General features: G+C 30.0%; 1 protein-coding gene across 1 annotated transcript; it reads right to left on the bottom strand.

The window, feature by feature from the left end:
* Positions 1–3,277: 3,277 nt before the first annotated feature.
* LOC111876042 (uncharacterized) lies at positions 3,278–5,958 on the bottom strand. The gene is made up of 13 exons (XM_023872567.1): positions 5,947–5,958; positions 5,547–5,814; positions 5,343–5,442; positions 5,141–5,262; positions 4,955–5,039; positions 4,730–4,865; positions 4,530–4,649; positions 4,441–4,472; positions 4,233–4,353; positions 3,964–4,137; positions 3,774–3,805; positions 3,611–3,689; positions 3,278–3,526 (listed from the first exon to the last, which is right to left on the bottom strand). The coding sequence occupies exons 1-13, from the start codon at positions 5,956–5,958 to the stop codon at positions 3,278–3,280; spliced, it is 1,530 nt and encodes a 509-aa protein (XP_023728335.1).
* Between the last annotated feature and the right edge of the window lie 8,059 nt (positions 5,959–14,017).

Genomic DNA, 14,017 nt, shown 5'->3' with positions numbered 1-14,017 from the left:
ACATAATAATATTTAAGATTCAGAGGATAGTGTGAGATGAAAAATATTGTATGAAATTGAGACATTAATACAATTAATATGTAGTAGTTAAAAAGTGATAATATTTAAGTATTGTATATTTTACATTAATAAAAATCAATACTTCCAACAAATAAGTGTATATTAACATGACAACTAAAATAAGAATTTTATAAAGAAAAATTATTTCTAAAAGATACGTAACTTATAAATAACCATATATATTAATACTCACATCAAAAAGATTTATATTCATATTGATATAACAAATAAAAGAATGATTTTATAAATAATCTACTATGAAAAGAGAAGGAAAACCCGTTTTTTAGATGAGGCTCTCAAATGTCTTCCCAGAATGTCGATTTTTGACCTAGTTTAATATACGATCCAACACAAGAGATTAAGAGATTAATAAGACAAAGATACAGAAAGGTTCATTGAAAATGAAAAAAATACTCTTATGCAAACATTATTATGTTTAATTTTTCTTATTACAAACAAGTTATAATTTGCATATTCTTAATGGACTTTATTCTATTGCAAATATGGAGTCAATATAAATCATTATAATTTTCAGAAGCATAACGATGGATCATAAAGATTACTACAAACCATGTTCATTAACAGATCCGACAATTGTAATGAAAACATGCAAAGGTCAACAGGCTTACCATATTGTAGGGGAAAGAATTGTAATCATTGTTTCCGAGGAGAGATCTATTTACATTTGAAGTTTATATAAAATGGAATTTTCATTTTTTTTTACAGAAAAACGGAAAACCAAATTCGGTTCTGCAGCAATGCCTATAAATACACAAACTGTAAATTGTAAATTTCCTTAATAATGTAGTAAAAGATTAACAACCAAAAAAAGGAGGAGGTGAAAATGATGTTAGAAACTTATGAGTAAAATGGATACAAGGTCATTCCCCAACTATTTAAGATTGTTTTGTCTTCTTACCTGCTATGCAAATAGACATTTAGGTAAACTTTTCACCAAATGTGTAAAATAGCGAACTGATTTGTAAAAATGACGTTTTTACCCCTTGATCATATAGAAATCATAAATAGTTGGGGACAGAAAAAAGTATTTGTATTTTTCACTTTAATTAATCTACATTAAAAAAAAATGAAAATTCCATTTTATATAAACTTCAAATGTAAATAGATCTCTCCTTGGAAAAAAATATTTGTATTTTTCACTTTAATTAATCTACGTTAAAACCAAAAAACCCACAATATAGTTATAACAGACCATTCCATTCATTTTCATGTTTCCATTCGATCACACCAAACAAATATAACCACTTTCAAATAAATAGGAAAACACATAAAACAGCACAGTTGAAAAAAATCATGCATAACAATTAATTTTTTTTTTTTAAATTATACTGCTGTAAACATTTTCAAGTTTGAATCCCAATGTTGAAAGCAGGGACTTATGATGGAAAACAGGGGCCTAAAAAGACAATTTAGTTCATTCTGACTCTTCAGTTCAACAATACTCAACATGAAAAATACTTCTTCATCTTAGTTTCTTACAGTTTAAATGTTGCTCCAAAACTTATACTTATAAAGTTACACACCATCTACCACATTTTGATATATGGAATGAAAAGTCAAAAGTCACAATCATATTTTTATCTTGCATCGTTCCTATTTAACACATTGAGAAGCAGAAACTGATGTTAAAAAACAAGACACACACATTAAAAAAAACACAAGAAGAAACAAAAGATAAACAAGCAAGTTGAAAGTAGATTTTTTTTTATAAACTTACCGGAAGGATTGAACTCTGTGATTCTGATTGAAAGGACGATTTTCCACTATGATGATGCAAAACTTTGGAACACGAGGCTATAAACTCAATATTTCAAGAAACAGTGATAACAGATGAATTTGAATTGAGTTATTCATAGTATGTAACTTATAAAAATGATTTTTGGAAAGGATATCAAAGTTTAGTTTGAAATTATACAGTATTCCAAAATATTAGCTGTCAATGAACATATCTTTGAAACCTTTCCTAAGTTAGCGTGATTTTGAAAGAGATTGACCAAATTTGTTCCTGATTATAAATGCTCTATGTCATTCTAATAGTAATTCCTGCATATTAGGCACTATTTTCTTACATTCTAAAATCAATTTAAAAACAAACGTAAATAAGGATCCCATAAAAAAATATTAAAAATTCTTTAAAAAAAACGTAAAGAATCAAATCCAAATTGCTTATAATAAAAGAAAAAGTAAAGTGCAATACCTTGATGTGAAAGAGACTACATTCCAATAATAAGAGTTAAAAAAAACTTTGTATTCGGATGACCGGTTAAATTTTGTTGCAGGATGTGAAAGAGACTACACATAAAAATACCTTGATTGACTGAAATATAAAAGACGATTATGAAGAAAATATGAATGTAATGTCCAAATATAAAGTGAAATATAATTATTGCATAAAGAATCAAATTCAAATTGCTTATAATAAAAGAAAAAGTAAAACCTAACACTAATGAATATTCATAGTGCACCGAACACAAAATATTAAAATCCCAAACAAAATCACAGTAAAAGTAAGGAAATATTTAAAAAAATGGCTCAGAAAATAGCATAGATTAGCAAACAAAGATTGAAGTTTTTGTCTTGATAAATATGATCAGTTTTCACCTTTAGGAATCAACAATTTTGTGTTAAATAGCCAATAGGTTTGTAAAAATGACGTTTTTGCCCCTTGCTCATACAGAAATCATAAAGAGTTGGGGACATAAAAAAGTATTTGTATTTTTCACTTTAATCAATCAACATTAAAAAAAAGCCAAAATAATAGTGATAATAGACCATTCCATTCCGTTTCCTGTTTCCATTCCATCACACCAAAAAAATATAACCACTTTTAAATAAATAGGAAAACACATATAACAGTAGTGAAGTTATCAAGATTTTAAGGAGGTATTCACTTTCTTACCTGCTACGTGTATTGAAAGCAATGGAGTGATGAAGAATATTTATACAAATAAAATATGAATGTAATGTCCAAATATAAAGTGCAATATAGTTATTGCATAAAGAATCAAATCCAAATTGCATATAATAAAAGAAAAAGTAAAACCCAACACGAATGAATATCCATAGTGTACCAAACACTAAATATTAAAATCTCAAACAAAATCACAGTAAAAGTAAGGAAACATTAAAAAAAAAGGTTCAGAAAATAGCATAGAGTAGCAAAGAAAGATTGAAGTTTTTGTCTTCATAAACACGATCACTTTTCAACTTTAGGAATCAACAATTTTGTTGTTCCACCAACTTTTTCATCTCCAATACGGGGTGCATTAGGTTTGGTTGCTGATTCATAAACGTCATCATCAAGATCGTAAACATCTTCAAGTTTACGTTTGACACTTGTAGGTGGTGAATTGAGGTTGTTGGTTGTTCTTGATGATGGACTTGTACAAATGCCAGAGGGAATATTCAACATAGGAGTATTATCAGCAGTGTGGGAAGTAGCATCCTTAAATTAAAAAAATAATAATATTGATTTAGTAATATAAAGGATAACATGTATAAGAGTAAATGATGTTGTATTGTAGTTTACCTTACAACCAACTGTTTCTTGAGATGCCAGAGGGAATATTCGACATATGAGTATTATCAGCAGTGTGGGAAGTAGCATCCTTAAATTAACAAAGAAATAATATTGATTTAGTAATATAAAGGATAACATGTATAAGAGTAAATGATGTTGTATTGTAGTTTACCTTACAACCAACTGTTTCTTGAGATGCAAATTCTGAGCCAATTATATTAACAGATTTAGTATCCATGTCCTATAAAATTATGGATAAAATAAAATAGTATGTTGGGTTAAGAAATCTAGAAAATAGTATTTCCAAAGTATGTTTGTTTTAAATTTATTAAGTTGGTGTATTTTTACCTGTTCTATCCTACTCTTTTCTCAATCTTCTCCAAAGCAGAAATAATATCAACATTATCCGTTATTTTGGAAATGTTGTAAGAACGACCAAATCTTGAAGAATTATATGTTTTGACAACAATCTTGAAAGCCAATTTTTTGTCGATCATGGAATTCAACTCAATAGGAAACTCACTTGTATTGCCGAACTACAAAAAAATATTAATAGATAATAACTATTAAATTAATGTGTGAAAGTTAAGTTGTCTTTAGCAAAATGGTATTGCGTATAAGAAAGATATACCCTTTCATATTTTGATAATAAATCAGCAGCAGATAATTTCAGAATATTTCTGACTTCACGATCAAAGATCGTAAGACTGACAACACCAACTAAACCTTGAACTCGGACTTTGATCATAAAACTAAAAAAACACATAAAAAATTAAAAAGTGTAAATTAAATATAATAATAATGAAGAATAATATACTAAGTTAATATTTATTACACACCTTGGTTGAGCAGTAACAACTTTGTCCTTGCACTTTTAATTCGTACACACCATAATCTCTTTCTCTTGTAAATGGTCTAAGTCACTCACTGTCTCATCTGGAACCTTAACTATTTCAACCTTTGACTTGCAATTTTTGCAAGCATTATAATACCAATTCCGTTTATCTTCAAACATCTTTATTGTGCCAAGAATTACTGCACAACCTCCCTATGATAGTAGGTGTATTTAGGTGTAGTAAAGATTAAAGTATTGAATTAAGTAAATAAAAAATACGATAATTCATCTACCTTGTCCAATTCGTGAATAGCGGATATTTGGTGAAAAGAGTTTTTTTGAATAAAGTCATCATGTAGTGAATACATGATGGATGATCCCGAGTTACATGAAACTAAAGAAGTGAAAGAGCTTTTTTTTTCTTGTAAACTAATCAAGTTAATTAATGTTAGATAGTATAACTCTATATTATTAAAACATTAAAACGTAATGAGAATCATGTAGAAATTTCACATAACCTTTTTTTGAATGTGGTTATCTCCTCAATGTCATCTTCAATATAAAGTTTTGTGGCCATGTAGGTGTTATTGATATAAGAACGATCTGAAAACGAAATTTAATAATTTTTCGCATGTATACAAATTCATATCATAGATTTGTTATTAATATAAATATTACAAATTAATAATTTAATAAGGAAGTACCTCGGACAAGCTTCAACTTAGCACATTGAATAAGCAAAACAAAATAACCAGTATGCTTAGAGACATATGCATTAATTTCGTCAGCATACCTTCCCCATAGAGTAACAAAAACTTCGCGTCCTCTGTAAAAAATGATGAAAATTAGTAAAAAAAAAAAGATATCGTAAGAAGAATAATTATAGGTATAAAAAATGAAACCCACTCTAAATCTTCCATTTTGAAGGTAATTTTCTTTTCCTGTTTGTCCTTTTTGTCCTTTGCAGGTTCCAATGGAAAACACCAGAAAACGTTTCCTATAACATCTATATTATACAAAAGGAATAATGTAAGTATGTTTTTTTTGGTGTAAAAATGAAATTTAAATATTTTAATCCATTAGGAATGGGTTGAAAGGAAATGCACTGACCAAATGAAATTTTCGGGTTGATTGCATTATCATTAAGTTGTTGGAAGTCTGCAAAATCAAAAGAATTGTGTGGCCCGCAAAAATCTGTGCATTTAGTTACCTTCGTGGTATACTGGAAATAGAGTTTGTGTGGACCATCAACAAACTTTATAGCAACTTCATTTAACCCTAATGTAGGTTTATGAATGTAGAAATCACCATATTCTTTAAAAGATTTTCCTTGAAGCGATGCAAATGGTTTGTCCACATTACATTCAATTTTTGAGCCCTTTAAGATAAAAAATCAAATATTAAGTAATAAGCATACAAAAAATGTAATGATATATACAATATGTAAGTTATAATACACATACATATAATACATATAATCGTAAGTTAACATACGTAAGTTATAGCATACCATTTCATCCATCAATATCATGCCAATCATACGAATTTGTTGATTCCATGAAGTTTGTTTCCACAGACGAATGACACGTACTTAATGGTATAGTTGTCTTGTGAAAGAGCCAACTCACTTATCATGCTAATCTTCCTATTTTCCATTAATCTGTGCAAGAATGTGGTAATGAACATAATAAAACACAATTTTAATTGCATAAACGACATAACACATTTAGGTCAATTGTGTACCAAATGTGTAAAACTATGAAATAAGGTAGAGAGAAATCATAACGACTAAAATTTTTTAATTTACAAATATATGCAGCAATGCCCAAAATACAAAATATGGAAATTGTAAATTTCCTTAATGAAATCATTGAAGTTATGAAGATTATTTATATGTTTTTTTTGAATTGGAAGTAGATTGACGTATGAGAAGACACATTTAGGTAAATATGGATGAAATGTGTTAAATAGCCAACATATTTGTAAAAATGACATTTTTGCCCCTTGCTTGGTGACGGAAAAAAATATTTGTATTTTTCACTTTAGTCAATCAACATTAAAAAAAGCCACAATAATAGTGACAATAGACCATTCCATTCCTTTTCCTGTTTCCATTCCATCACACCAAAAAAATATAACCACTTTAAGGAGGTATTCACTTTTATACCTGCTATGCGTAATGAAACCAATGAAGTTATGAAGAATCTATGCAAATACACATTTAGGTCAATATGTAAGAAATGTGTAAACAACCAAGAAAACTGTAAAAATGACGTTTTTGCCCCTTGGTCATACAGAAATCATAAATAGTTGGGTATAGAAAAAAGTGTTTGTATTTTTCATATTAATTAATCTACATTAAAACTAAAAAACCCACAATAATAGTTATAACAGACCATTCCATTCCTTTTCCTGTTTCCATTCCATCACACAAAAGAAGAATAACCACTTTCAAATAAATAGGAAAATACATAAAACAGCACAATTGAAAAAAAATATGCATAACAGTTAATTTTTTTTTAATTATATTGCTGTAAACGGTTTCAAGTTTGAATCTCAATCTTGAAAGCAAGGACTTAGGATGGAAAACAGGGGCTTGAAAAGACAATTTTGTTCATTCTAACTCTCTCAGGTCAACAAAAGTCTACATGAAAAATATTTTTTCATCTTAGTTTTTTACAGTTTGAATGTTGCTCCATAACATATACTTAGATAGTTACAGACCATCTACCACATTTTGATACATGGAATGAAAAGTCAAAAGTCAGAATAATATGTTTATCTTGCATTAATTTAGGAACATAAACAGTTAAACAGGCACACACCCGCATACAAATCAAGAAGTAAAAATTGATGTTAAAAAACAACACACACATTAAAAAAAACACAAGAAGAAACAAAAGATAAACAAACAATTTGAAAGTAGTTTTTTATAAACTTACCGAAAGGATTGAACTCTGTGATTGTGATTGTGATTGAGAATACGATTTTCCACTGTGATGATGCAAAACTTTGGAACACGATGCTATAACTCAATATTTCAAGAGACAGTGATAACAGATGAATTAGAAGTGAGTTATACATAGTACGTAACTTATAAAAATAATTTTTGGAAAGGATATCAATGTTTGATACATTCCTTGCAAAAGTTACGAGAGTGAAGCAATGTTTGTAAAGTTTATTCAAATTAGAGTTATCTTTAAAGTGATTGACCGAAATTTGATTACGATAATTAAGAAGGTTTATTTGAGTTTAATACCTTCCCTGCAAAAATTACGTGAGATTTTAAGGAGGTATTTACTTTCTTTAGATTAAGCGATTTCATATATTGTATTCTTTTAACAGATTTTAATTTAAAAGACAAAAAAATTAGAATTTGACAAGTGGAATTAAAGGTAATTTGAAAAATAGAAAAAATGCCATGTGGCATTGTGAATAAGGTGATGTGGCGATTTATTTTCTTTTATTAGGGTAGATATATATATATATATATATATATATATATATATATATATATATATATATATATATATATAAGTTTAATTGAGAAAATAAAAAAAGTTGAGAATGAGGAAATCATTCTCAACCAATCATTTATCTAACATGTACACCTTAAAAAAATGCGCCTGCCATTTTTCATTAATGGTATATTTGTAAATTAGCCACATTTTTATATTGAGCTTACCTGTTCGCTGTTATCAGTTTCCGATTTGATGATATCCTTAGCTCGTTTGAATTGCATATGAGGAATTCATTATCAAGATTCTTTTTTTTAATATAACTCGTTAGCAATTATACGTATTTTTCCATTAATCGTGAAGTTTCGCATCTGTATTAGCTTTCTTCTTCGTATTCCGTTTCCGATTTGATCAGGTATGTATATCGTTTGAATCGGATATATTGGAGTTCATTATCAAGACTATTGCTTTATATAATTTGTTAAAAATTACGCGCATTATTTTCGTTTTTGCTGAAGTTTCGAATATGTATTAGAGTTGTTTCATCAGATTTTTGTTATGCAGTTTGAAATCTTTATTTCAAATCGGAGCTGATTTAGTTTTCAATCGGATATATCGTTGTAGTTTTTATGCTATGAACTGAGAGAGATTGCTCAATTGCATCATCTGATCGAGCTGATTTAAGTTTCTTTAAGATATTTTGTACGTTGAGGTGAGATATATTCGAAATTAACCAGGTTTTCATATTTACGACTTTTTTGTGAGATATATTCGATTTTAAGATTGTTTTTGTTTATTTATACATATCATTTGGTTTATTATGTCAAATTCTAGTGTTATTGATGGTGATTTGTATTCTTTCATGTGTAATATTGAAGAAGAAGATGTTGATAACTCATTTTTTGAAGGTATCAGTTATTGAATTATTTTGTTGTTTTTAATTTGTTGATTATCATTTATTGACATATGAATATGTTAATATGAATAAATTGGTGTCTTATTCATTTATGAATAAACGTGTGATAATTGTAATTTCGAATTTATTATTATTTTCGTTTTATTCATATATGAATAAGTTATGTTTATTTTATATATTTTGAATCCTCATGAATTTTATGTATTCATATATGTATGTTTTATTAATCCATTAATAAACATTGTTTTTTTATTCATATAAATTTCATGTATTTCTATATGATTGTTTTATTCATATGTGATTGTTTTATTCATGTATTATTAGATAGATTTAGATTTATAACTTTTTAGGTGGTGAATCTTCGAGTTCAATAGATGATGCGCGATATTATGGTGATTCAATTGGAGAACATATCTATAAGCCAGATGTACCTGTTCAACTTATTCAATTTAAAGGTTTGTTTTTCAAATCATTAAGTTGGCCATCAAAATGTATTCTGAGTATGCTGAAATTGGTGGTTTTGATGTGAGTCTGAGTGTAACATCCCAAAAATACAGTCCAAAATTTTCATTTTAAATCATTAAGAAAACTATAATATCAAACATCATATAAAAACCATAAGTTCTGTATCTCGAAATATTACAAACATCTGTCAAATATATCAGAGTAAAAACATCCCAGACTATAACAAATGGTGTGTGCACTACAATCATCCCAAAAATACGGGCCCCACCCACACTCCACTGACTAGGAGATACGGGCCCCGCCCATACTCCGTTGACTAGGAGATATGGGCCCCACCCATACTCAACTAATCCTGAGACACGGGCCCCGCCCACACTCGTATAATAATGAGATACGGGCCCGCCCCACACTCACATACATAAACAAACACATACAAGTATCACACCAACAACAAGTACACAATCTACCAATCATAGCAATAACCATACTAAGTGCTCATAAGTTATGAGTATTGGATTCAAGCCATGCTCATTTGACTCACTTCATTGATTTTATCACGAGTGATCATGAGACGATAATGTCTTATTATCTTTAAACCTAGAGATATGAGTTGTTGACTATGAGTTGGTTGTACATGTTGGATTAGTGTCTAAGTCCAGAACTATTTTGGTATGTACTTGACCCGATTGTGCATGGTCCTTTTAGGTTGCCTTCACCAAAGTAACTTGATAGGGTGATTTATGGAGAAAGAGGATTAATTATGATTTATTAATATATTATATGAATAATATATTTAAAGAGAAATCATATTGTTTAATTAATAATAGTCAAGAATTAATTTTGTGGCTAAAAGACATTAATTAAATAAAGGGGACTAGAATTGTCAATTGTGTGATAGTTGAATATTGGTCTAATGGAATCCATATTAGAGGGGTGGACGAATTTTATGGGGAAACCCATTAGAAATTGTCCAAGGCCTCTAAGGAGGGAATCCATGGACTTCTTAGGGCCTAAGTAGTCAAATTAGGGTTTCCTTGTTTGATAACCCTAATAGCCTCACTATTTAAGGACCCCTAGAGCACCAAAAATGTGGCCAAGAGTTTCCTTAGGGTTTCTAGATGTTTTTGAGTGCCTCTCCTCTTCTACTAAGTCATCCTCTTGCTCTTGGTGTTTGTGAGCCATTAGAGGTACTACACTTGCGGTACTTGCTTTCAAAGCTAAGGAGATTCAAGGAACTAGTTGTTATTACTATATAACAACAAAAGTTATGTATTCTATTCTTCTATGTGGATTTCGAAAATAGTAGTAGCATGCCATGTTTCTTTTTGTGTTCATAAAGTTGTATAACTAATAGTGAAAACATAGATCCAACTCTAGGGTTGCATGCACACATATGATTGTTTGTATAAAACCTAACAGTGGTATCAGAGACTGGTTTTTGTTTTCAATTAGTTTTCTATGCAAAAGTATGAATTTGACATATTAGGGTTTATATCCAATAAACCCTAAAAGCATGATTTTCGAAATTAGGGTTCATAAACCCTAAATTTCAAAATTTGGTTAGGGTTTCCCAAATCCTTTCCTTAGCCTCCAAGATTTCGAATTCTAGGGTTATCCAACCCTAGGATTTCGAAATTGCCTCCTTCCCCAAGATAAGATCCTAAATTTTAGGGATTTGAATAATGTCATATCTTGTAATTATCTCTTAATTGTTTAAATATGGTAATTAAAGATTTTTGGATTATCCCATCCCAAATTTTCAAAATTTAGGGGATAAAAGGATTAGGTTATATTAATTGTTTAATTTAAATAGATAATCCTACAAGATTTAATAAATCAAATTAATTGTTTTATGTTGGATAAATATTAAATCAATGTTTTAATATTTAAGATTTTAAAATTAATAGGTTTTAATTTTCGAAAATTTTAAATATGATTAAAACCCTAGTGTTTTTGAAATTTGAATAGTTGAACCTAAAGTTTTGAAAAGTTTCAAAACTTGTCCTCAAGTTTTGGAATTTAAATTGTTTGATTAAAAGGTTTAATTTTGAAATTTTAAATTCTAAAACCCTAGTTTTTGAAAAAGGTTCAAATTTACACCCTTGTGGTTTATTGATTTAATTACAAGTTTAATTAAAAGAAAGAATTAATAAGCCATAAATTAAAAGGTTTAAGACTAATTAAATTAAAGGTATAATTAATAGTTTAAACCACATAGTATTTTAAAAGTGTAAAATACACCTTATACTATATATAACATTAATAGTCTGATATCATATACGTATAACTTAAACTACTAGTCTTACCGTTAGTATGCCTCATTCACGAAGCCAATCTATCAGGGAGGTATAATGTTATGACCTATAAAATGGCCGTTTAATGGGTGTCTACTCTCACCCACCGCTTCCTTGATTGGTGGAGGGTCGTTAGCCGAACGGTTAGGATAGGACAAACCCTCTCCTCATTAAAAGTATAATGAATAATAAAGTAACTAATTGCTTACAAAATTCTCAATCTTAGTTACTTTAGGCAAAAGTGAATTGATGCAATTCCATGAAATTACACTTTGTACCCTTTCTAAAACGTTAGTGGAGCGTGTGTGGTTAACCAACACACTAATTGAGTTCAAAGCAAAGGTGGCAAAGGGTGTCTCGATGTTTGTCATAGTTCGGTGGAGCGTGTGTAGTTAACCGGCACATCGAATAGGCGACTGTAACATTGAGGGCATCATGTACATTTGCATGGTTATTCATACCCTGTTTTGTGATCCTCGACATCCCAGTCACAAAGCGAGGGGCATATCAAGATTTAAACATGCCATTGAAAAGTTCAATGAATCTCAAAAGATCTAGGAGTTTTTAATGCATTTAAAACTTAAATTTCTTTTTGTTTTTCATGGTGGAAATTGGTAAATCGCCATTTACCTACCTTCAAATATTTTTCAACTAGATTACGACATCCCTCTTCTAGGTTATAGAGTATTATGTTGGATCCTAGCCTCGATGTTTCATTTGGGTGTTACATCAAAGATTCTAATCAACTTAACTTGAATTTTCTCCTGTTTTGTAGATGTCTAGTTATGACAATCATGGTCTTCCAAAATTCCATCAAACAAGCTTTCCAAATGAAGATGATGTTCCACGATAGGATCGAGGAACAAGAAATCATGCTTCACTTCCCCCACCTCCTCCAATTATTCTCCCTAACCCACAAGTTTAAAGGCCTGAAAAGTTCAAGATCACTCAAGCCCTTTTGGCAAGTAAACACGGAGATAGGAAACCTGTGTGTGCACACGTCTTAGAGATGAAGTCACACATTGATAAGTTAAGGATGTTGGGTGTCGAGATTTCTGGTGAGTTGGCTGTTGACTGGGTTCTTCAGTCACTTCCTTAATCATATAGTGAGTTCATTAGAGAGTATTATATGATGGATCATGACGTGACCCTCATTGATCTAACCTATTTGCTTATAGCTATTGAATCAGCAATGATTTGGCGTGCTGGTCAAGCAAATTTGTCTGATGAATCAAACTCCCAAACTTCAATGGATAATGAAAATGGTGATGTAACGTCCCAAAATTAAAGACCAAAAATTTCTTTTAATAAAACATTACTTAAAGCAAAATTTGATGGGTTTTGGTCATAAGACATCCTATGTGCTCATACAAACCCTAATGCTTGGATCTAGGTTTCTCTATTGCACATGCTTTGAATCCAAGACTATAAACCCTAATTCTAGCATATGGAAATCGATATTAACATATAATTAGGTTTATGATATTACCTTGATTGTTATGTAACAATAACAATCCCAATTCCTCCTTGAATTGACTTTGGAAGGCTTAGAGTCACAAGTGTCACTCCTCTAATGGCTTACAAACACCAAGAGCAAATGGAGAAGGTATAAAGAGAGAGGAGAGAGGTAGGAATTCGTCCTTAGGACTTCTAGGGAAGGCTTAGACGAATTCATGAGCCTTAGGGGGTTCATATAGGTGTAAAGATTAGGGTTTTAGTCCTTATCCTTATCTAGTTGCTTGCCCACCAAGCAATCATAAGATAAGTCTTAGAAACCTTTATCCTAGTCGAATTCTAAGGCATTATCACCTTAAATTCGTTCACCCTATATGTAAGATAATCCTTACCTTATTTTGTAACTATCACATAATTACAATTCAACCCCTCTAGTTTAATTAATTACACTTGATCACAAAATTAATTCTTAATTAATTATTGACCAATATTAATTAAACAAATATGATTTCTCCTTTAATATATTATTCTTATAACATAAATCATAATAATATCTCTCTCTATTTATTTCTCCAATCAATTTGCTTTGGTGAAGGCAACCCAAAAGGACCATGCACCATCGGGTCAAGTACATACCAAAATAGTTATGGACTTAGACACTAATCCAACAGTCTCCCACTTGGATAAGTCTAATAACTATTCTGCGTATGACTTCAGATCCTGATCTGCAATCGTAGCTTTCCAAAGCCGCTGTCAACTCTGATCATATCAGATACGCGTGTCCTTAGATAAGGGATCATATATTCCTCCATTCTAGATATCATATGAGATATGATTTCAAATCATTCTCTTTGTACTATATCTCGATTTCCGATTTATGATGACAGACTAATTGAACAAATCAAATTAGCCCTAGCCCGACCGAGCATTTACGTTTTTCATCAGTAAACCATCGAGGGGCCCAAATATATTGCCTTTATCCTACTTTGAATA

Source organism: Lactuca sativa, chromosome 4, assembly GCF_002870075.4.
Source record: "Lactuca sativa cultivar Salinas chromosome 4, Lsat_Salinas_v11, whole genome shotgun sequence".
Taxonomy (NCBI): domain Eukaryota; kingdom Viridiplantae; phylum Streptophyta; class Magnoliopsida; order Asterales; family Asteraceae; genus Lactuca; species Lactuca sativa.
Note: the sequence above shows the minus strand (reverse complement) of the source record. Positions and strands in the feature narration are given on the sequence as shown.

What these genes read in the sequence shown, in the direction of transcription:
- LOC111876042 (XM_023872567.1), bottom strand. An exon ending in TTCAAAATGGAAGATTTAGA is followed by an intron (nt 5,263 to 5,342) that starts GTGGGTTTCATT and finishes CATTTTTTACAG; the next exon opens with AGGACGCGAAGTTTTTGTTA. An exon ending in GTTGTTACTGCTCAACCAAG is followed by an intron (nt 4,354 to 4,440) that starts GTGTGTAATAAA and finishes GTGTTTTTTTAG; the next exon opens with TTTTATGATCAAAGTCCGAG.